This window comes from Festucalex cinctus, chromosome 8, assembly GCF_051991245.1.
Source record: "Festucalex cinctus isolate MCC-2025b chromosome 8, RoL_Fcin_1.0, whole genome shotgun sequence".
NCBI classification, from domain to species: Eukaryota; Metazoa; Chordata; class Actinopteri; order Syngnathiformes; family Syngnathidae; genus Festucalex; species Festucalex cinctus.
The window spans coordinates 28,835,248-28,859,477 of record NC_135418.1 but is presented as its reverse complement, the minus strand read 5'-3'; the positions used below and the strand labels follow the sequence as shown (position 1 = coordinate 28,859,477).

General features: G+C 39.8%; 2 protein-coding genes across 7 annotated transcripts in view; both read left to right on the top strand.

The window, feature by feature from the left end:
* Window positions 1-13,153, top strand: part of chd5 (chromodomain helicase DNA binding protein 5) — a 39,373-nt gene extending 26,220 nt beyond the window's left edge. The window contains exons 21-40 of one of the 5 annotated variants that reach the window (XR_013284652.1): window positions 293-410; window positions 1,390-1,514; window positions 1,712-1,961; window positions 3,070-3,242; window positions 3,396-3,570; window positions 4,612-4,698; window positions 5,003-5,091; window positions 5,390-5,523; window positions 6,658-6,802; window positions 7,772-7,931; window positions 8,031-8,095; window positions 8,168-8,453; window positions 8,592-8,738; window positions 9,858-9,966; window positions 10,061-10,193; window positions 10,273-10,495; window positions 12,078-12,241; window positions 12,360-12,486; window positions 12,721-12,967; window positions 13,092-13,153. Coding sequence is in view for 4 of the 5 variants with exons in the window: in XM_077529993.1 (XP_077386119.1) it covers window positions 293-410; window positions 1,390-1,514; window positions 1,712-1,961; window positions 3,070-3,242; window positions 3,396-3,570; window positions 4,612-4,698; window positions 5,003-5,091; window positions 5,390-5,523; window positions 6,658-6,802; window positions 7,772-7,931; window positions 8,031-8,095; window positions 8,168-8,453; window positions 8,592-8,738; window positions 9,858-9,966; window positions 10,061-10,193; window positions 10,273-10,495; window positions 12,078-12,241; window positions 12,360-12,486; window positions 12,721-12,839 (2,829 nt within the window). In the remaining variant the exon portion in view is untranslated. Of the gene's footprint in view, window positions 1-292; window positions 411-1,389; window positions 1,515-1,711; window positions 1,962-3,069; window positions 3,243-3,395; window positions 3,571-4,611; window positions 4,699-5,002; window positions 5,092-5,389; window positions 5,524-6,657; window positions 6,803-7,771; window positions 7,932-8,030; window positions 8,096-8,167; window positions 8,454-8,591; window positions 8,739-9,857; window positions 9,967-10,060; window positions 10,194-10,272; window positions 10,496-12,077; window positions 12,242-12,359; window positions 12,487-12,720 lie in introns of all 5 variants that reach the window. The other 4 variants (XM_077529993.1, XM_077529996.1, XM_077529994.1 and 1 more) reach the window with 4 other exon arrangements.
* Window positions 13,154-15,994: 2,841 nt separating this feature from the next.
* arhgef10la (Rho guanine nucleotide exchange factor (GEF) 10-like a) overlaps window positions 15,995-24,230 on the top strand; it is a 114,738-nt gene continuing 106,502 nt past the window's right edge. For both annotated transcript variants that reach the window (XM_077528425.1, XM_077528424.1), the window contains exon 1: window positions 15,995-16,296. The gene's annotated coding sequence lies outside the window, so the exon portion shown is untranslated. The remainder of the gene's footprint in view (window positions 16,297-24,230) is intronic.

Here is a 24,230-nt window from a genome sequence, read left to right as displayed (position 1 = left end):
GCCAATCGTTCATCGGGGACCGCTGGTCATTTTCAGTATATTATAAATTTGAATAGTAGTGGTTAATTGTGAACATAGCTTTATTGCAAGTTATGGAGGGTGTGCACACTTATGCAAACTCTCTCTTTTTTTTTTTTTTTTTTATTTAAGTTGTGCAGATTGCACATCGAAAAACAATTACATTTTTTTTTTTAATTAGCTCAACCTCAGAACTGATTGTGTTCCACTACATCAGATGTTTGTTGTCATTATGGTGATCATTATTAAATATGGTTTTGGGTTCCTGTGGCAGATGACCAAGATGTTGGATCTGCTGGAGGACTTCTTAGAGTTTGAGGGTTATAAATACGAGCGCATCGACGGCGGCATCACCGGAGGCCTGAGGCAGGAGGCCATCGACCGCTTCAACGGTCAGTTTTCTTCAGAGTTGGAAAAGAAGCCGAGCCGAGTGTTTTACTTAAAGCGATACTTCACTTATTTAACCCATTATAGCAATAAAAAGTTTACGTTTAACAACACATTTCGCAATTTGCTGTCGACTGAAAATGACATCACAAGGGCTCAGGTAACCAATCACAGCTCACCTGTTTTGTCGGTTTGGTCATGTGACATTCACAAGCTGAGCTGTGATTGGTTACCTGAGAGCTTGTGATGTCATTTTCAGTCGACAGCAAGTTGCAAAATGTCTTGTAAAACGTACTAATTGTACATGAAAAATAATTAAAATATCAAATTTTTTATAGGCAAAATATTCATGTTTGACTGCCAAAAATGGCTAAATAAGTAAATTATCCCTTTAAAGTGGATGTCAATCTGAAATATTTCTTGACAATAATATCTTATATGTGACCTCACTCGTCTAAACACGACATTCTGATTAATATTACATTTGTGGAAGATTAGTTATTATTATTATTATTACCATTATCATTATTATTATTATTATTATTATTATTATTATTATTATTATTATTATTATTATTTTGTGTGCGATTGGCTCATTTTTAATCTGTCTCGGGGCGGCCATTTTGCCACTTGCTGTCGACTGAAGATGACATCACAGTTGCTCAGGCGACGACCAATCACAGCTCGCCTGTTTTCTGAAGCTCCGCTGTGATTGGTTGTCACCTGAGCAATATTGATGTCATCTTCAGTCGACAGCAAGTAGAAAAAATGAGTTTTTAAAGGTATTAATTGTACATGAAAACTAACGAAGTTATCAAATTCATCCTGGACAAAATCTAAACTTTTCACTGCTACAAATGGCTCAATGAGTCAAGTATCCCTTTAAGTACAGCGTGTGAGTATTATTTTTGTGCATTTGCAGTCATTCTGATGTTTTTTTTTTTTTTTTGTATGATGTACTTGGCTCGTGTCGTCGGGTTGCAGCACCGGGCGCTCAGCAGTTCTGCTTCCTGCTCTCGACCCGAGCCGGAGGTCTGGGAATCAATCTGGCCAGCGCCGACACCGTCATCATCTACGACTCAGACTGGAACCCTCACAATGACATCCAAGTATGTCTGAGATTGAGCTCAGTTTCTATTTTATTCATGGCTATTTTTTTTTTCAGATCATTTGTTTTTCAGCTATATTATGAGAGGTTTTAGGCTGCAACGCTCTAAACTGCCACAAGATGGCAAAGCTTTGGCTAATAGGAAATCATTTTTGCTGTATTGTAGTCATGCTGACAGCCCGGCGTCGTCTTTTTCAGGCTTTCAGCAGAGCGCACCGCATCGGCCAGAACAGGAAGGTGATGATCTACCGCTTCGTGACGCGGGGCTCGGTGGAGGAGCGGATCACTCAGGTGGCCAAGAGGAAGATGATGCTGACCCACCTGGTGGTGCGGCCCGGCCTGGGCTCCAAGACGGGATCCATGTCCAAGCAGGAGCTGGACGACATCCTCAAGTTTGGCACGGAGGAGCTGTTCAAGGACGAGATGGAGGCGGCTCGCAATATGGGGGGTGCGTCCGTGCCGCGCGCTGCACCACTGCATCACGGCCTCATTATATACTATAGTGTTTTTTGTTTTTGTTTTGTTTTTTTTAATCAACAGGATACTTGACTCATTGAACAATTGTCAGCAGTGAAAAGTTAATATTTTGTCTATAATTAATGTGGCAACTTCATTATTTTTCACGTACAATTAATACCTTTAAAAAGTAATTTTTCCACTTGCTGTCGACTGATGATGACATCACCTGTGCTGAGGAAGTAGGTAATGACCAATCGTGGCTCACCTGTTTTCTGGATTTGGTCAGCAAACTGAGCCATGATTGGTCCGTTTCCTACTTCCTCCGCACAGGTGATGATGTCATCATCAGTCGACAGCAAGTGGAAAAATGACTTTTTAAAAGTATTCATTGTACATGAAAAATAATGAAGTTACCACATTAATTATAGACAAAATATTAGCTTTTACAGCTGAAAATGGCTCAATTAGTCAAGTATCCCTTTACTAATGATTCATTGAAAATGTAACCAAAATATTAAAAACAGTTCTCATTATGATTCAGTAACAAAAATATATATAATATTAAATAAAAAATATCTTTGTTGTTTGTCTAGTTTTAGTAACATTATTTCATTAAATCACCTTTTTTTTTTTTTTTTACAACTGTTAATATTTAATTAAATAGAAATTACATTTGTGTTAATGTATTAATAATTAATGTAGTTCCTATATTTTATTTAGTTAAATAAAAGCGACAAAGATATACTGGTACACATGCAGGAATTAAAATTATTGTTATTATTTAGTAAAATAAAAATATAATTTATTTGCAATGCTGTATTTCTAATATACTATAAATATTTTTGAAAGAACTGTATTATATTTAGCTGCATATTACAGTTGGTAGCAATGAAAATATCAAATCTTATACAAAAGTATAATTGTGCATTGTGATATTAATTTATTATGCTTCAAAATATTTTTTGAGCTGCAACACACAAAAGAGACAAAATGTAGCTCAGTTAAAAAAAAATAAATAAATCTCACTATAATGCAGGAAATACAACCACAATAATAAATCATTATATTTTTTTCGCATAACTTAACTTTTTGGTCAGGCGACAACAAAGACGGCGAGGAGGGCAACGTGATCCACTACGACGACGACGCCATCTCCAAGCTGCTGGACCGCAGCCAGGACGCCACGGAAGACACGGAGATCCAGAACATGAACGAGTACCTCAGCTCCTTCAAGGTGGCCCAGTACGTGGTCAAGGAGGAGGACGGAGAGGTGAGGTTGTGGGGGCGCAGAAAAAAATAAAAAAATAAAATAAAATATTTGCAAATATTGATTGTGTGTTTTGAGTCCATTTGCTTGAGTAAATGACTGCTACATTAGCTTAGCGCAAGGTGTTTGACACATGATGTGTGTGCGCGCGCACAGGAGGAGGTGGAGCGCGAGATCATCAAGCAGGAGGAGAACGTGGACCCGGACTACTGGGAGAAACTCCTGCGCCACCACTACGAGCAGCAGCAGGAGGATCTGGCCCGCAACCTGGGCAAGGGCAAGCGCATCCGCAAGCAGGTCAACTACAACGACACCACCCAGGAGGACCAAGGTAGGCGTCGACAAACATGGCCGACGTTTGATCTTCGCACCCGTGTTCGTCTTTTAATAAGTGGCATGCTTGAGCAATGTGCAGGATGGTGGGAGGACATTTTGTACGTTTACAGTGGAACTTTAATGCTTTGTCCTGCACTCCCAAAAACGTATTTATACGTTTTTGTTGTTGTTGTTGTTGTTGTTTTTTTGTTGTTGTTTTTTTTTAATGCCAAAGCATACAGAAGGCTTTGATGCATCTTCTGACCTGAAGAGGTCGCTTAAAGCAATGATAATTATTACAAAAAATGCCCAGCAGGCGGCAGCAGAGTATAAGAGATCAGCCAGGGTCATGTTGCAACAAGCTCTTTTTGCCAGTGTTTTCAACAGGTTCGTGAATAATGATGAAACTTGGCTGTATTCTGATGCTAATTGCTGCAAAACGGATACAGATACAAATACACTTTTTTTTTTCCCTGATGAAAGAAGAGAGGCTTTTATCTTTCTTTTGGTTATTTTCCATATTTTTTATAGCAATAAAACACAATATTCTTGGAGCCTTGCAAAATCAGTCTAAATCCAGTAAAACGGCTGTGAGTTAAGGTTCCACTGTATTCGACAAATGCATGCTTGTGTTTCGAGTTTGTTTTTTTGTGGTCCTTTTCTTTGATGCCACTTGATGGAAGCATGTTGTCCGTTATATTACACCACCTGAGTCCAGCTTAGCTTTTGCACTCTTGGAGTTTCATATTGAGAAGACGTTTGAATTGGCTTCCACGTCCAGAACGTCAACACGGAACCACTCCTCCGTTCTATAAATCAATTACAAGCTTTTGACCTCCGTGACTGCGTTTTTTAAAAAAGTACACCAGTTCTGCTAATGGAGCTCTCTCCCCGAGTGCTCACCCAGCACGAGAGGGTCAACATATTATTTTTTTTTGGAGAGCGCACTCTCTCCCCCTTGCTTTCACGAGCCAGGGCGCTCTCGCTGAGCTGGCTGGCGCGGCGCCCCCAGGTGGCAATGCAATGTACTGTGTTGTCTCTGATGTGTGGTGCTCAGAGTGGCAGAATGATGTTTCAGACAACCAGTCGGAGTACTCGGTGGGGTCCGAGGACGAGGACGAAGACTTCGAGGAGAGGCCGGAAGGTATCCTTAATTAAAATCCTTTCATTGGGGACACTTCATTAGGGACATGCATTTTTTCTCATGATTGCAGTTGTAGGTGTACCTAATGAAGTGGCCGGTGACTGTATAGCAAAAAAGGGTTTTAAATCAGGATTTTCGTTTTAGGATTAACCACTATCCAGGGTGGTGATTTTTTATTTATTTATTTTTTATAAACGAAATAAGTGAATTTGTGAATATCGTGAATCACCAGGCGGGGGATAACTGAAATGCGAGTCATAAAATGTATCTTTTTGATCTTACCGACTGTTTTTCTCTGTGGCAGGTGGGCGCCGGCATTCTCGCCGCCATCTGAGGAACGACAAAGACAAGCCCTTGCCCCCCCTGCTGGCCCGAGTCGGCGGCAGCATCGAGGTATAAACTGACAGGGCCATTGGGGTGTTAGTAATATTTGTATATGCACAAAAGTATTTGCCCTCTTTCACTTTTTGCACTTTTTGCCTTATGTCATCCGATCATCCAGCTATGTGTTTAGTTTTTTGGTTTTTTTTTTAAACACCAAATAATTTTATTTAATATGGGGAAGAAAAGCAAATCTTTATTTCATTGCTTTTATTTTTATTTTTTAAGACACTTTGAACATGATTTGCGGAAATACTTTTTTTTTTTTTTTTTTTTTTTTTCACGGCATTGTACGTGTTTTGCTCCCCAGGTGCTGGGCTTCAACGCCCGTCAGAGGAAGGCCTTCCTGAACGCCATCATGCGCTGGGGCATGCCCCCCCAGGACGCGTTCACGTCCCACTGGATTGTGCGCGACCTGAGAGGGAAGAGCGAGCGCGAGTTCAGGTGACACTCCAGTTTGGAGTTGTTCAATTATGATTCAAATGATAAACACACTTCAGGTAAGGGGCCGATGCAGCATGCAAATGACTAAGTACAGTATGAGAACACCAAAGTGACAAATTAGAAATGTTTGGTAGCTTAATGCTAGCAGGCAATGCAAGATGCCATCGAGAGGCTAACAAAACTAGCATCAATGTCATGGTGGTTATTATCCTTTAAAGCAACAGATAATTTCACAATAGTTTTTTATAGTTTTTTTGTACACGTGTCACTTCCTGTTGAAATCTGGTCACTTCTGGGTCACTTCCTATTGAAATCAAGTCACTTCCTGTTGAAATCAGGTCAGTTCCAGGTCACTTCCTGTTGAAAACAGGTCACTTCCTGTCGAAAACAGGTCACTTCCTGTTGATTTTAGGCCACTTCCAGGTCACTTCCTGTTGAAATCAAGTCACTTCTGGGTCACTTCCTGTTGAAATCAAGTCACTTCCTGTTGAAATTAGGTCAGTTGCGGGTCACTTCCTGTTGAAATCAGGTCAATCTCGAGGTGCTTGATTTGTGGATCTTTTCCCCGCCTTCTCCATTCATTCCTATTGGACTTTTTTTTTGGGGGGGGGATTGCGTCGCCATGGTAACTCGGAATTACGAAAAAAAACAATTCCACGCCAAGTCAGATCGAGCCGCATCTTTTGATACCTCATTTGTGCCGGTACGTTCAACGGTTAAGCGTTTTCTAGGATAGTAATATGTGCCGCTACTGCTTTTCTCTCCAGCAGTCACATAATTATTAAAATGATAAATGAACAATATTAGTGCGAAAAAAACAAAACAAGAAATACCAGTTCAACAGCAGAGGGAAAAAAAATGGCAAAATATTTATTTTATTTTTTTACGCGGTAAAATAAAATGGGGTAATCATATAAAGGTTCCTGTATGATTCATTTAAGAAATGACTTTAATTTGGATCTTATGACTGTCATTGTGCATGTGAGTGCATTTGTTAGGATAGACGGGACACTGAATAAAGATGTAGATTGTAACGTTTGCTTAGATAGCTTGAGAATTTTTAGTCTTCCGCTGGAAGTGTGTTGTCTCTTTTTTTAAAAAAAACAAAAACGACCCTCATTGTGATTTGTCCAGGGCCTACGTGTCTCTGTTCATGAGACACCTGTGCGAGCCGGGCGCCGACGGCGCCGAGACGTTTGCGGACGGCGTCCCGCGCGAGGGCCTGTCGCGACAGCACGTGCTCACCCGGATCGGAGTCATGTCGCTGGTCAGGAAAAAGGTCAACGCCGACTCCGCCCGTGCTTTTCCTTTTTGTCGCGCTCACAAAACAAATCAGCATTCTTTTCAGTTCAGGGGCTGTATAAAAACCTTCTGTATGTTATAGCATTAAAAAAAAAACAACAAAAAAAACATTCAAAACATCTTTGGGACACTTAAAACATTTAAAATAGAACGCATTTATACGTTTTTTGAGAGCAAAAAAAAAAAAAATCACCTTAATCCTATATGTCTGTTTAAATCATACATCAAACGAAAATGCTTTAAAAAAATAAAAAAAAAAATAAAAAAACGAAAACTAACTGAAACTACATTTTATGTTTACAAAACTAACTAAAACTAACTATAATTATAGTAAAAAAATGTCCTTTGTTTTAGTCTTTGGTAATTAATTTCATGCATGAGCATTTGGGGATGATTTTAAACGTGATTTTTAAGTATGGTAGATTTATTTTAATATTCACCATTAATTAATGAGGACTTTTGAAAGTGCGTCACATAGAGGTGACATCATCTAGCAGCAGCCAATAGAAAAGCACCTTCAGATGACGTGGCTCCCATGGTGTTTTTTTTAAATGATGCGCAAGTAATACACTTTCTTTTTTTTTTTTTTTAATTAATACTGAAACTAACTAGCATTAGCATTTATTAAATTAAATGAATCTAAAACTAACAGAAGCACCCATAAAACTAATTCAAACTAGCTAAATTTAACAAAACAAAACTCCAAACGAAATAAAAACTAACTAAAATGAAAACTATAGAATAAACCTGCCCTCTGGTGGCCAAGTGGGTGCACACCGGAAGGAAGCTTTTGAATTGAATAAACATGAAATCAGACGTGCAGACTAATGAATTCTTTCCATTCTATTCAATCATGTTATTACTGTCGGTTTTTACAAGGCACAATACGGTAGCGTGCTAATCGGTGTGACAGCGAATGATTGTTTTGCCCGTACGCGGACGGCAGGTGCAAGAGTTTGAGCACGTCAACGGCAAGCTGAGCTCGCCCGACTTGATCCCCATCGGCATGGAGTTGAAGAAGCTGACGGAGAGCGTCTCGTCAGACCCCAACACGCCGCTGCAGGCCAGCCCCATCGCCACGCGGCCCGGGACACCCGACCCGCCAGGTCCAGCATTTATTTATGTCTTTCATTCTCATTCAAAACCAATATGTCGGTTGACCCAATTCGGAGCGAATGCACCAAGTGTCTTTCGTGCATTTGTAGAGAAGACCGAAGGCCCCGCCGAGGACGCGGCCGAGCAAGACGGCAAGAAACAGCCGGAGCGGGAAGTGCGTCCTTTTTCTTCGCGCATCAAAAATGTTACGCGCTCGTCCGTTGACTTCGCTGTCACGTCCGCGCAGTCATCTGCGGAGCCGACGCGCGCGCGCGAAGAGGAGGAGGCGGAAGAGGAAGAGGAAGAGGAAGAGGCGGCGGCGGCGGCGGCGCACAGGCGCGAGGAGAAGGACGAAGCCGACGGCGACGAGAGCAAGGCGGCTTCCGAGGACAAAACGGGCGGAGGCGACAAGGAGGACAAACGGGCGGAGAGGGCGAGCGGTCACGACTCGCCGAAAAGTGAGAGGCAGACCAAAGAGCCGCCGGAGAAGCCGGCCGAGGGAGGAGACGGCGAGGAGAAGGAGGGCAAAGCAGGTAGGGATGGACGAGTGGGAAAAAACAACAACAAAAGCCTCATGACATTTTGGGGGACACAATCATGGTCGTCTCCGTCGAATCTCTGAAAAGTCGGAGAACCCCCGAGTGATCTGTCGCTGCGTGTTGTCGGCGCAGATGAGGTGAAAAGCGAGGACGCGGCCGCAGACGCTCGCCTGAATGGCGACAAAGACGCGGCGGACGAAGCGGAGGACGCCAGGAAGGAGGACAAGAACGGATTCAAAACCAAGTTCATGTTCAACATCGCTGATGGAGGCTTCACAGGTGACGACTGCTCGTTTGTTTCAATCCATCAAGGGCGGCAAGTTAGCAAAGTCCTGCCCTCAAATCCTAACCCATGTTCAGAACCTTAATTTGAAACCCTAACACTGGCTTGTGATTGCACTTTGAGACCCAAACCGAGGCTTGAAACACCAAGTCCTATTTTGAAACCTGAACAGATGATTAAAGCCCTCAACTGAAACCATAACCAGTGTTAGTGGCAGATTTTTTTTCACTATTTTAAAAATAATTTTATTTTAAATTCTTATTTTTATATTCAATATGCATTTTCCACACAAAAAAATGGAGGTGCGTCAAATTTGAAAAAAATATATTTTTATTTTTTATTTTTATATTCAATATGCGTCTTCCAAAAAAAAATGGAGGTGCGTCAAATTTTTTTTTTAAATATTTGTATTTTTTATTTTTATATTCAATATGTGTTTTCCACAAAAAAAAATGGAGGTGCGTTAAATTTTTTTTTAAAATATTTTTATTTTTGTATTCAATATGCATTTTCCACAAAAAATGGAGGTGCGTCAAATTTAAAAAAAAAATGTTTTGATTTTGTTATTTTTATATTCAATATGCATTTTCCACAAAAAAAGGTGCATCAAAAAATACATAAATATATAATATATATTATGTATATTGAATGTTGATATTGATTATTATAATTTAAAAAAAAAACATTTAAATAATTTTTTTTGGTTTGTTTTTTCTTCCAATGCATTTCAATGGCGGTTAGTTTTATTGGTTAGCTTGAACGATGTTCAGTGGTGTTCAGGTGTATCAGTTACATAGATATAGATATAGATATATTGATATAGATATAGATAGAATCAAATGTTCCTCTCTTTTCTCTTATTTATTTCTCTTATTTATTTATTTTTAATTTTTTTCTGTTCATATTATGAATAGTATGACTTCAACTGTACACTATGGCCTGAAATAAATGAAAATGATGAGGATGATGATGATGATATCTATACTCGTAGTATGGTGCATACTTCCTTGTTGTGAGCATGACAACAGTCGATCAGAAGCAGCCACTCTTGTCACGTGACAATCCTGACTCCCACAAATGAATCCAACCAATGTGTCCCCCCCCCCGTGTGTCAGAGTTGCACACGCTGTGGCAGACGGAGGAGCGGGCGGCGCTGTCCTCCGGCAAGATGGCCGACATCTGGCACCGTCGCCACGACTACTGGCTGCTGGCGGGCATCGTGACGTATCCTTGACTTTTTCAATGCGACTTTTTTTTTTTATTTTATTTTTTTTTTCGCGATTGACGCACGTTGCCCCTTGACCGGAACGGACGTCAGGCACGGCTACGCGCGCTGGCAGGACATCCAGAACGACCCGCGCTACGCCATCCTCAACGAGCCCTTCAAGACGGAGATGCACAAGGGCAACTACCTGGAGATGAAGAACAAATTCCTGGCCAGGAGATTCAAGGTCAGTTGGAAGGAGGCGGCGGTTTCAACGTGTCGCATTTGTAACGTAACATCCGGTTTATGTCGTGTCTGTTGCGCAGTTGCTGGAGCAGGCGCTGGTGATCGAGGAGCAGCTTCGGCGCGCCGCCTACCTCAACATGAGCCAGGACCCGGGCCACCCCGCCATGGCGCTCAACACGCGCTTCACCGAGGTGGAGTGTCTGGCCGAGTCCCACCAGCACCTGTCCAAAGAGTCCCTGGGCGGGAACAAGCCGGCCAACGCCGTCTTGCACAAAGGTGCTCAGCAACGTCTCTCTCTCATGAGTGCGTTCATTTTCAAATTCACTTCAACGGCAACACTTGTTTTTTGGGTTGTTTTTTTTTTTAACGTGATTAACTCATCCCCTCCCCGCCATTTTCACATTTCGCAATCCCGTTCGCTTCCGGCTGTTTTACTGAATTTTGACTGATTTTGCAAGTCCCACAGAATATTGTCTTCAATTGCTATAAAAACATGGAACCTATCAAAGGAAAGATTAAATTCTCTTTTTTCATCAGGAAAAAAAAGTATGTTTCTATCTGTTTCCGTTTTGCAGCAAGTAGCATTAGAAGAGAGCTAAGTTTCATCAGTTTTCACAAATCTATTTAAAATTGTAAGTAATTAAGCTTTTTTTCTACATGGCCCTGGTTGATCTCCTTTGCTCTGCTGCCACCTGCTGGCCGTTTGTGTAATAACTACCATTTCTGCAACCGTTCTTTGCAGTTGAGAGGCTGCATCAAAGCCTTCTGTATGCTATAGCATAACAAAAAAACGTATAAATACGTCTTTGGGACACTTAAAACATTAAAAAAAACGTATTTACATGTTATTGGGGGCAAATGAGTTAATGACCACCCCTTACTTGGAAAGTCTGTGCTATGGGGAATTCCAGTCATAATGCAGCAGTAATCAATGTACCATATTAATAATGCATGTGATTGTGGAGACTGGGGTCAAGTTGCATTTTACAATTTAAAAAATGTACACAATTTCACAAAAGTCACAAAAGAAAAACGCACTGAGCTGTTACCAATGTCTTACAAATGCAATTATGCCATTTAGTGACAGAAAAATTACTTCTACACAAATCAATATCATACGAAGCTTTTTACAGTACAGTGCATCGTTGTGATTTCAACTCAATTTTATGAATTATTATAAAATGACCGTATCAATGACAAAAGGATGCAGCCATATTTCCAGTACTTTTTTTTTTCCCACTTTTGTTTGAACAACTGAAAACTGGAAAAAAAATTCATTGCACATTTTAGTGTGCATTTAGAACAAATAGAATATTTTATGACATTACATTACATAATAACATTTTATATTATAACATTATATATATTGGAGCTTAAAGGATTAACTTTGGAGATTTTTACATTTTAATTTTAATTTTTAATTTTAATTATTTAAAACAGAAAAAGTTAACTCAGTTAACATGGTTGAGTGTATCAAATTATATATATATATATATATATATATATATATATATATATATATATATATATATATATATATATATATGAAACACATCCTTTAAAAATGTATTTCAAGTTGCTGTAGCAAAAATGGAGTATGTTAAATCGAGTTCCCCCCCAAATTTCAAGCATGTTGAATTATGTCATTACTCAGTTAAAGCATATTTTATTTGCACAGTCGAATATTAAAAAACAGCTTTGAAAATGTTGTGGCAAGCTAAATTATGAACTGACAAGATCCTACATGACATAAAATTGCACAATTTTCAGTTTTTTAAAATTTTTATTTTTTATTTTTGTGGAGGCTGGAACGAATTAATTGCATTTCCATTCACGTGAATGGGGACAGACGATTTGAGATACAAATGTTTGCGTGTTTTGGCAGTGCTGAACCAGCTGGAGGAGCTACTGAGCGACATGAAGGCGGACGTGACGCGACTGCCCAACATGCTGTCGCGCATCCCGCCCGTGTCGGCCCGCCTGCAGATGTCCGAGCGCAGCATCCTGAGCCGCCTCACCAGCCGAGGTGGCGAACCGCCGCCGCAGCAGGTGTGTGGATGGACGGAAATTGTATACTTGATACAGAGTCGCCACTTTAGCGTAAAAAAAAATTGTCACTTTTTTTCATTTTTTTAAATTTATTTTATTTTTATTTTGTTTTTATTAGACTTTCAGCCAGGGAGGGTTCACATGCTCCCAGCTGTACGGAGGCACGTTTGGGGGTGCCTTCAGGGGCCCCGGGGGCCAGCCCATGGTCAATTACAGTCAGATGCCCCTGGGGCCCTACGTCAGTGGTAAGAACAAGCTACGCCGACATGAATGATTTCAAATCACAATCAGTTGCCAAATTAACTTTGGCAAAGGTTCACAGATTGGGCAGGTTTAAATTGCCCAAATACCAATACAAATTCTAACCTGCCCCTGCGCAGATTTCAACTGTGCTTCGTGCCAGATTTTGAGTTTTCATTTTGGAGTTTTTCTTCTGACATGCATCCTCGGGAATGTGTTTTTTTTTTCGCCCCCCCCAGTGTCCAACGGTCCTCCCAGCAGCCACCTGGACAAGAAGACCTTCGAGTCCCTGCGAGACGCGGCCACGCCCGACCTGAAGTCCGGCAAAGCGAGCGACGTGATCTGCATCGAGGACTGAGACGCTTTTCTTTCTTTTTCATTTGCAGACGTATTGAATCTGAAGAATTGCACTTTTACCTTTGCAAAGGTTTTTTTTAAAACTTGATATTTTGAATGAAAAACCTCCGACGAGATGTCAGGACTGAGGTAAAATGTGACTTTTTCTCTCTCTCTTTTTTTTTTTTTTTTTTCAGTGGACAATTAAGTGCAGGTTTCCTTTGTGTTGTGGTCATTCATGTCGTGTTGATTTTTTTTTTTTTTTTTTTGAAAGCCTTTTCCTGGATGCAGTAAATGCTTGGAAGTGCGCCACCCGCTGGTCGCGACGGTCTTTTACCTCACGCGGATGGCCTCATTGGTGACACCTGCAGGACTTTTTGACACATTGCAGTGTGTTTTTTTGTGAGTACGATACTTGTGATTGTTTTTTGTGTTTTTTGAATGTCGGCTGCACTTATAATGACGGTGGAGGGGGTGGCGGGGGGTTCGTTGGAACGGATTGGGTTTGCCTTCATTTGTGGGACTGTTATTACGAGAATCAAAAGGGTTTTTCTTGATATTTATATTGATTTCCCCCCCCCCTTGCACAAAAGATGCCTTTTGTGTTTGTTTTGTTCGTTGAAAGGCTGCGACGGGACCATCAAAACATTGTTTTGTCCTCCATGAAATTTTTATTTTTATTTTTTGCTTGCGGCTTTGTTATAAATCAAGAATGCTGTCGATTTTACAGGCTTGAAACCCGAACTTGAACTCCTCATTTGAAAGCCAGTTGGTGGTCTAAGACAGAGATGAGGACCGACAGAGGTTCAGTTTGGCCACAATACCGCGTTTGTCAAATCCAGAATACTTTGTGGGTTCAAGGCTTGAAAATCCGAACCCTGTCTCGAAACCCTAATTTGAATCTTTGTGAGAAACACTGAACCAGGCGGTTTTTTCAGACATTGATGACCATCCAAGCTCCATTTTGCGCTAATCTTGAAACCTTAATATGAAACTTAAAAGGATACTTTACTTATTTAGCCTTTTTTGGCAGTCAAACATTAATATTTTGCCTATAATTAATTTGATACTTTCATTATTTTTCATGTATAATTAGTAGTACCTTTAACACACATTTTGCAACTTGCTGTCACCTGAAAATGACATCACAAGGTGCTCAGGTAACCAATCACAGCTCACCTATTTTCTAGGTTTGGTCATGTGACATTCACAAGCTGAGCTGTGATTGGTTACCTGAGCACCTTGTGATGTCATTTTTAGTCGACAGCAAGTTGCAAAATGTGTTTGTAAAGGTACCAATTGTACGTGAAAAATAATGAAAGTATCAGATTAATTGTAGACAAAATATTAACCTTTTATTGCTATAATGGGCTAAATAAGTGAAGTAACCCTTTAACTTCAAACTCCCTACTTTGAAACCCTAATCCTGGTTCTAAACCCTAACCCAGGTGGTTTTAAGGCGGCTTGGAACCTCAACTTGAAACTCAAACCATCATTTTAGAGCCTAATTTTGAAACCCTAAAGCAGGTGGTTTTAAGACTGCAGTGGGACCATCAAAGCTCAGTTTTGGCCTTGGTGGTCAATTTGTGCATTTGTGTCAATTTAAAAGATGAGATCTGACGTGAAATCTTGACATGAAACTCAGTTTTGGTCATTGGCGTCCAATCAAGAATGCTATTTATGCTTATTGAAGCTGATGGACCCACAAGTTTACATTTAATTTCCACAATGTGTAAGGTGAGGTATGTAAGAATTGAAATGACGTCCGCCCGTGAGATGATTGAGGCGGAAGGTCCATTCAAGGTGACCTTCTGCATATTATTATCCTGATATGGAAGTGCAAGAACCCGATTGATTTTTCTCTATTATTTATTTCATGTGAAAACTGTGTTTGGAAAGCATCTTTTTTTTTTTCTTCCTTTTTTTTGCACTACAGTATTTGTTGTTTTTGTTGTTGCAGATGAAACCTCAGAAATGTGTAAATAAAATGTCAAAATTCAAATGAAAAAAAAGAAAAAAAGAATGTCGGCCGCGCCGTGACGTCAGCGGGCAGCATAATTCTGATCAAATGCAATCAAACTGGAGTCGGGATGAATGTACTGTCTACTACAAACAAACAAAGACTTCAGTCTAATATTATAAATATTGCGTATGTACCTGTACATGCTTCTAATGAACACGGCTTCAAAAGCTCGGGAAAAAAAAAAAGAAGAAGAAGACCTTGATGAGGCACCTTTTGTTGCAGCGAATGCACAGCTTCTGAAGCTTTTTTTTTTTTTTTTTCCTTTTCTATGGCAGTTCACTCTGGGGCTTCTTTTGACTTGTGCTGGCAAGTGACTGGACGACAAAGTGAACGGCCATCTTTTGATTTGTACTGTGGGTTTGTTTCATTGTGTTTTAATAAATCTTCCGATGACACCTTTGTTCTCCTTGTTGGCTTCAAGAGCTGAAGGAAATGTGACATTTCGTTCAGTTAGGTAAGTGTACAGTCACTGATGTGAAAATTTTGCAATATATATATATATATATATATATATATATATATGTTTATATATAATTATTTGCTTGTATATGTTTGTAGTTATAAACCATAAAACTATTTATATTTCATCCAAACTGCAGGGCATAAATACCATTTTACTCTTTTTTCTTTTTCTTTTTTTTTTTAAATGAACTACTTTATTGTTTGAATAATAATAAATAATACACAATAAAGGAAGGTAAAAGCACATTTTGAAATTAAAAGGTGCTCAAGTTATTGCAACTAATGTAATTTTTGTTACGCAAGAGTGACAACGCTGAAGTCATGGGGAAAATAATGCACGTAAATTTATGAACTTTTTTTTTAGGGGGGATTGTGTGCTACAGCAACATGATATCAACTCGAGTAATAAAATATTTACTTTAGTTTCTTTGTGGTTAAATTTTAACTACCCCAATAAAATAACTTGCCAAAAACAAAACAATAAAAAAGAAAGAAAGAAGCGAAACCCGGAAGTAGCCGCCGAGACAGATTGGCCTTAATTCCTTTGCGCCCGCCTACTTTGCCCCCACAACCTCTTACGCGATTGGTCCAAATTCCCACCGCGACCCCTCCCATTGGTCACTCGCTCGCCATGGCCTGCCACGCCATTGGCCGGCGTCGCGTGAGAGGGCTCTCCCCTCCGGTCTGGAGCTCAAGCTTTTGTGCCTGCCGCTGTCTGGGCAACAGCGCGGGGTCGTGGTGGACGGTGGGAGGAGGGAGAGAGAAGAAGAGGCGAAGAAAGGACAGAAAAGGGATGGACGCGGGGGGCGAAACACTGCTGAAAAAAGCGGCGAGGGCTTCGCGGAGAGAGGCGAGACGACGCACGACCGTAGCCGGCTAAGGGGCGAGCGTGGAGGAACTTGCCGACGGGACACCAAACAAGGCGCCTCCAATGATGAAAATAGGGATTTTTATGGGAGTTTACCAGGATTGAAGCAAGACAGAAGACGCAGAGGTGAGTTTTTTTTCCTTTTTTCTTTTCTATTTGCATTTTGCAGAGGCAGCAGCCCTTGTCCAACAGAATCAATGATGGGGGGCGGAAGAAGTGCAGGCTACACGGGGTCCAGGGGCCTCAATTTGTTTTTTGTTTTTTGGGGGGGGGGGTACCTGAGTCCCAGTAAGGATGAGAGTCATGTTGTCTGGACGCTTTTCAACAAGGCCTTGCTGCACGACGAGGAGAGATTGTCTCGGTGTCCCATCCATTCAAGCGGTGTACACCCTGGACTGGTCGCCAGCCAATCACAGGGTGCAAATAGACAACACATGCTTTCATCCGCACAAAAAAACAGTCTGTAATCAACCTAACAACATGGCGGTCAAATGTCATGTTTTTTATTTTATTTTATTTTATTTTGTTTTATTTGACAAATTGATGCTAGGGTGATGCTAGTGGTTAGCACGTCCGCCTCCCAGTTCTGAGGACTCGGGTTCGAATCCAGGCCTCAGCCTTCCTGGGTGGAGTTTGCATGTTCCACCCCGTGCCTGCGTGGGTCTTCTCTGGGTACTCCATTCTCCTCCCACATTCCAAAGACATGCATGGCAGGTTCATTGAATTGTCCCTAGGTGAGCGTGTGAGTGCGGATTGGTTGTTCGTCTCTGTGTGCCCTGTGATTGGCTGGCGACCAGTCCAGGGTGTACCCCGCCTACTGCCCAAAGCCAGAAGGGATAGGCTCCAGCACCCCCCGCAACCTTTGCAAGGGGTTAAGAAAATGGATGGCTGGATAATAAAAGCCCCAGAAGCAGAAGCTTATCAATACTGACCCCACCGTTTAGATGCAATTTCTGTATGTATATGATGTTTATAAGGCTTATATTAATACACGGTGAGTTATTTCAAAATTCACATTTATTTGCAAACTAAATTTCTGCATGCTCGACATAAATATTCCGCATGCATCGCCCAGTTCTATTTTCCAACTTCATATTGTCATGCTTAACAATTAACTAGAAATCAGGGAGCTGCCCGTTTTTTTTTTTTTTGCACTTTTGTTAATTTATTACAAATCCGTATTTTTATTTTGAACTCAAATTCTAGAATTTCAGAGCGACTGTTCAACTCTTTTGTCAGAAATAAACAAAAAGGTTTTGCTTGAAAATTATCTGACGTTTATTGAAATTTAATTTAGTGGTATGGGTGAGTACTAGGGGTGTGCTAAAAAAAAACAATTGATACGGCAATATATCGTTGCGGGCCTCATTACAATACACGTATCGATACGCAGGCGTCAGAATCGATATTGCTCGTTCACTCTAAATAGGCAGTTGACGTTTGCCTTTGCATTGTACCTAAAAAATAAAAACCAGCAACGTCTTTGAAGTTAATTGCCTTCAATTAATGCAAAAAATAGCTCACCAGTGATTGGACACTAAGAAAAATGAAAGCAGAGGAAGAATATCAACATTTATGTGCTAATAAACTTAACATGGCACGTGTGTCTTAATGCACCAATTTTCCTTTATTTTGTTTAAAATAGAGATAGACCGATATGGTTTTTTCAGGGCCGATACCGATGCCGATTATTAGTCGTCAATGACGCCGATTACCGATATTTGGAGCCGATATTAATTTTCACTATAAAGGGAAAATATTGGCATCAAAATTTGGAAAAAAATACAAACTCCAGTTCTTTTTTTTTAATTTTAAAGTATATACTTATTGAGCAACTTTTAGGGTTAGTCAAATATTAAATATAATAGATTTTTTTTTATTTATTTTTTTAATCTTAGTCAATAGACATCTTTGTTTTTAAAATCTAACAAGTCCCAGGATCTCCCTGGTGCAGTGGCATGTTTTCAAAAGTTAAATAAAAACAAAAAATTTTTTTTTACACTAAACAAAGTATTTCAATAAATTTGAAGTATTTTATTTATTTTTTAAATTATCTTAGTTTTAATTTCAAACAAAAACAGATGGTGCAGAGAGTTCCCAGGGTCAGCAGCGCCTCTGAAAATTTAAATTGAAAAAAAAAACAAAAAACAAAAAAACATTTAAATTAGTTCCTTGAAGTTTTTTTATTTTATTTTTTTTAAATGGATCTATTATCGGCCATATGATTCTTCAAAATGGCCGATGCCGATATTCGTCGAAATGCTTAATATTGGTGCCGATAATCGTCCCAGCCGATTATCGGTCTATCCCTAGAACTTTAAAAACAAAATGAAATGTGTTACATGAAAAAAAAATGCTGTTTTTATCTCACCAAATATTTCAAATAAGCACATTTTAGAGCTGTCATTTTAATACTTTGATGTTTTTGCTCATATCGACTCATGCCTATTCATAAATGTTCCCGGTGTGTCACACTCGAACCCACGACCTCAGAAATGTGAGGCAGATGTAACGTTGCTTCCCTCTCGAGATGGACGTCACGCCGCGTCTTCGGGGGTCCGAATGCCGGGAAGAGAGGGGTTAAAGGGGAATAAGCAGCGTCCCCCCATTTGCGTTTTCCTCGCGCCGGTTCACTGTATCGCATTGTTGCAGCAGCATCCATTCACGCACGGAAGCCGGCACCATGCACAGGCCTCCATTGACAGGCTTGAAGGTTCGCTTGACAACAGCACCCGGCAGGCAAACATTGCACAACGGGCATGCGTTGCCCTCCACACAACAAAGCGTTGGGGAAAATTGAGTGTTGAAAGACTTCCTGGAGGATGCCAGAAAGTGTGTGAGATTTTTTTGGTTTATTTTTTTTTAGTTTAAATTGTTGTTCCACAACAAAGTCATCCAAACACGCCATTACAGAATGTGCACGAGGAATAAATAAATACCTTCCCCAAACTTAAAAAAAAAAAAAGTCTTTCTTGGATGGATGAAGAATTTGAGGCAATACGAGTCCTTACCAAGCCATGATTGATGACTTGTTGATATCGATTTGCCTTAGCCAAAACTTAGCATAGCCTCGACTTTTAATTTTTGGCTCCGTGACCGTGTTTGTAACTCAAAACTAGGGCGCGACCGATGAATCCGTCAGACGATTTAATTGGCCCATGTTAGGTCTTTTTAAAATCAGCCAATTTTTATGCACATTTCTGCCGATTATTTTATTTTTATTTATTTATGTCTTTACACATTAACACGGAGCAAAATAAGACAAAGAAAATGACACTTAAAAAAAAAAAACATCAGTAAATGCCAATTATTCTCTCTTAATCAATATCAAATACTGAAGTTAAAAGGTATTGTAAAACAGTGCCTGTAATCCTTTGTTATTGTAAACATTAACTGACAAAAACAAAACAAAACAGTTATTGTATTTATAGAATTGGTTATTGGAATTTTATTTTATCCTGCTAAATATGCCTTGAAAAAAAATTTTCAGTCATAATTAGTACAACATTGATGCCAATTTTGTTAGCCTGTCTGTGAAGTTTTGCATTGTGTTAGCATTTTAAGCTAGCAGACTACAACCCCAAAAAACTTGAATTCTCCTTGTATTATGTTTACTTTTTACTTCAATACTACAATAATAATCACATTAGTGCTGATAATGATCTTTTTTTTTTTTTTTTTAAATGTATGAGGCATGTAGTTCTTGACATGCTGAATGTGTAAATGTCCGTTTTGAATTGGTGCAATATAACTATAATAGACTTCTTAGGTGAGGGGGCGGGGCTAAGAAGTCCAAGTGAAACTAATGTCTGTCATAAAGAACCATATCCAACCCTTTAAAACAAACAGAAAGTCTCAATAGAAACTCAAGCGCTAACATTCTAGTAGCATCCAGTTGCTATTGCTATGTCTGTATTTGACAAGACGAATACAGTGGTTGCGTTGTTGAGCGCATCCTCGCCTTGCCACAATAGCGACACGCTAATGCGAGAGCAGCGCCGTTCTTTGTTCTGACAAGCACAGATGGGGCTGACCTTGACTTGAATGCGACAGCAACCGCATGCATGCCGCGGCTCCTCCCACCACGATCCATCACATTAGTCGAGTTGGTAGCGAGATCGTGTCAAACTGATGACGCCAGCACGAGTTCTACTACGCGGAAGGCAAACGCAAACTGGTGATAAATTAATATACTGTATTTGAATTTTTCTGCTGTCGGAGCCCTGCGGCAAATAGCGAAAACAAGTACAGTCAGACATCGGTTTTCAGGCATAATCCGTTCCAGAAGGCTGTTCCAAAAGCGATTTGTTCGAAATCCGAAACAATTTTTCCCATTATAATTAATGTCAATAATTTTAAACCGTTCCAAGTCGGAAAAAACTTTTTGTTGTTGTTGTTTTTTTTTTACTATTTTACACATATACTGTTTACCATAAATAGAAAAGGGTAGAAATAGACAGTTTTATTTAGATATCCTATCTAAAATGATGAAAAAAACAAAAACAAAATGCAAACATTTCTTTTTTAAATTCAATAGTTCTGCGCACTACTTTCCTATTTTCTTCACCAGCTTTACCACTTGCACTTGCTTTCTTTGGACCCACGATTAGGGGCTAATACACGATGCAAAACTACAAAAAAAAGGATTTGCGTAAATAACAACGAACAGTTCTGGGCCAAACGAACTTTGAACACGAGTGAGTCGCGTTCAGGTACGCTCGGCTTTTTTTCACTTTGGTTGAGAGCCGAATTTTTGGACGAGTTCTGAGACATAAAATTCTCCAATTTTCTGGTTAAAAACCGATTTGGTTGAGAACAGAAGTGTTCGAAAACCGAGGTTTGACTGTACGTTTATGCTAGTGTATTATTTAGGCTAGTATGCTAGCTAATCTAGTAGGTGAGCCTCATTTGACGGTGGTTTGTTTGTGTTGAATAATTACCGGTACGCTCTTGAATAGTCTTTTATGTTTCGGATTTATATGATCGTGTGCGTTCTAGAAGCACGGCATTGATGCTTCATTTGAAGTGTTTTGCTTCCATTTTGTGGCATCCATATGCTATTACAAAACGCCGTATGTTAGCTACTTTTAAGACCGTATCGAAGCGTTAGTCGGTAAGCACTTTCTGTAATCAGTACAGGACAGCCTGCCGGAAAAATGGCGGAAAAATACCAGCGTAACAGACTGTACCTAAGGTTCAAACAATTGAAGCAAGATTCCGCAAGAGCCAGACCAGTAGTTGGCGATGTTTTCATTTAACTCATTTGCTTCCAATAACGTGTAAATACGTTTTTTTTATGTTGTAAGTGTCCCAAAGCCGTATTTATACGTTTTTTTTGTATGCTAGAGCATACAGAAGGCTTTGATGTAGCCTCTCAACTGCAAAGAACGGTTGCAGAAATGGTAGTTATTACTCAAACGGCCAGCAGGTGGCAGCAGAACAAAGGAGATCAACCAGGGCCATCTAGAAAAAAAGCTCAATTACTTCCAATTTTAAATAGATTTGTGGAAACTGATGAAACGTAGCTCTCTTCTAATGCTAATTGCTGCAAAACGGAAACATCTTTCTTTTGATAGGTTCCATTCTTTTATAGCAATTGAACACAATATCCTGTGGGCCTTGCAAAATCAGTCAAAATCCAGTAAAACAGCCGGGAGCGAACGGGATTGCGAAATGTGAAAATGGCGGCCAGTGAATGAGTTAATGTACTGAAGTACTGCAAGTCTAATTGGATTTATACATTTTAAAATACGATGTACACGAGGTACGGGACTGATTTTAGCGGAGTATTAAATCGACGTGATAACTTTGAAGACCCGTTTTCAAATGTTCCCAAGCCTCAAAATGCTGCTGTCGACCTCAAGGACCAACACGGCGCCCAATCAGGAGGGTTGCCATGTTTGCTCAGTTTCTTCTTTCATTTACTTTGATGACATGAATGTCTCTCAGTATTTGTCATCTTTGGACCCAAGGCGCACTTTGTTAATGCTGTCACATAGAAGAATAAAGGAATATAAATAAGTGAATTAAATGTACACAAGTGACTCATGGTTTGTTATGCAACAGGCGTCGTGTGCCTCCCACTGAAGGTTGTCGAGTTTTTTTTGAGTTTTTGGACTGTGACAGCCTACCAAAGAGATATTGGGGTCTGTCCTTTAAGGACTCGGCGCTGCTCGTAAGTGTTTAGGCAGGGCGGAAGGAAGCGTCGCAGATCATCGGCTGCTTGGCACCGTTTCGGGGCCCTCGTCTGCTGAGTCTTGTGCAATTGTTTGACCTAAGAAAAGTCCAAAAAAGTTGCATTTCCTCATCCGTGAGTCCCGCTTACATTTTTGCTGATGTTTCGTCCAGCGCCGTCATTTTGCTCCCGTACGGGACTTTTACGGTCACTTGCTGCACTCTTGATTTGTTGTTGTTGTTTGGTAATCCTTTTGTGGCAGATTTACTTCTGTTTGTAAAGTCTTAAGTGCTCCTTATTTCAAGCGGGCCAGTAAAAAACAGCTTCACTCTGTTGCTAGCAACGTGACTTGTGTTGCTACTGGTGACACGATTTGTTCAAACTCGAACCCTTTTGGTCCAGTTGGTAATCAAATGAAAAACGTTTTTGTTGTAAAAGACATTAGTCTAAGTCATAGGGGTGTGAACTGCCAAGTACCTGACGATTCGATTCGTATCACGATTCTTTTTTTTTTTTTTATTTATTTCAAATTTAGAAAATACTAATCAGTAAACTTGTCCAGTGTAAGATTTGTATGAAAATGTATTATTTATCTGAAACTTAAGTCTTATACAGGTTGTAATCTGTTTCATGTTTGAACGGCATTAAAATAAAATATTACGGCTTAATGTTCCATTAGCTCATTCACTCGCCGACATTTTCACATTTCGCAATCCCGTTCGCTCCCGGCTGTTTTACTGGATTTTGACTGATTTTGCAAGGCCCACAGAATATTGTGTCCAATTGCTATCAAAGCATGGAACCTATCAAAGGAAAGATTAAAGTCTCTTCTTTCATCAGGAAAAAAAAGTATGTTTCTATCTGTTTGAGTTTTGCAGCAATTAGCATTAGAAAAGAGCTAAGTTTCATCAGTTTTCACAAATCTATTTAAAATTGTAAGTCATTGAGCTTTTTTTCTACATGGCCCTGGTTGATCTCCTTTGCTCTGCTGCCACTTGCTGGCCGTTTGTGTAATAACTACCATTTCTGCAACCGTTCTTTGCAGTTGAGAGGCTGCATCAAAGCCTTCTGTATGCTCTAGCATAAACAACAACAACAAAAAAACGTATAAATACGTCTTTGGGACACTTACAAAATAAAAAAAAAACATATTTACACGTTATTGGGAGCAAATGAGTTAATATAACATTCTTCCATAAGGTGTGAACCCTAACCCGAAGTAAGACGTTTTTGTTGAATATTTTTACATTAAAAATGGAAGTTTAAAAATCGATTCAGCCCCCTATTGAATCGATTCGAGAATTGCGCGATATAATATCGTGATATATTGCCCAATCATTTTTTTTTTTTTTAACACCCCTACTAAGTCAGGTGTGTACCACACCAAACCTAACCATTGATTTACCGAACACGTCAAAGGAAGTGAGTCAAGACCTCCCATCCATCAACGGTAAAAAACCAAACACATTAAGATTATACGCCCATCAACTGATTTCAAGCGGAATAATCCAACTCTGAGTGCGCAAAAGCATTTGCATTTCAAAAAGCCTCTTTAAATGTGCAAAGGGGATTTGGAAGTATTCCGTTTAGCTTTAATTGACGAAGCATCATATCACAGCAGGACACTTTGATTGATTGATTGATTGATTGATTGATTGATTTATTTGTTCATTTTTTCCTTTCGGACAGCATTGTGACAAACAAACATTTCAACATACAATTGTAACATATGATAACCGAAAAGAAAAAGGGCTGGCAGGAAGAAGCAAAAAATGCTTATAAATTCCCGCCCCCATACTAATCTAGGACGCATAAAATCAAGAGTAATAGTTAAGACACTTTATTTGTAGAAGAGCATGTCACGGTCCCCACAAAACTCCTCATT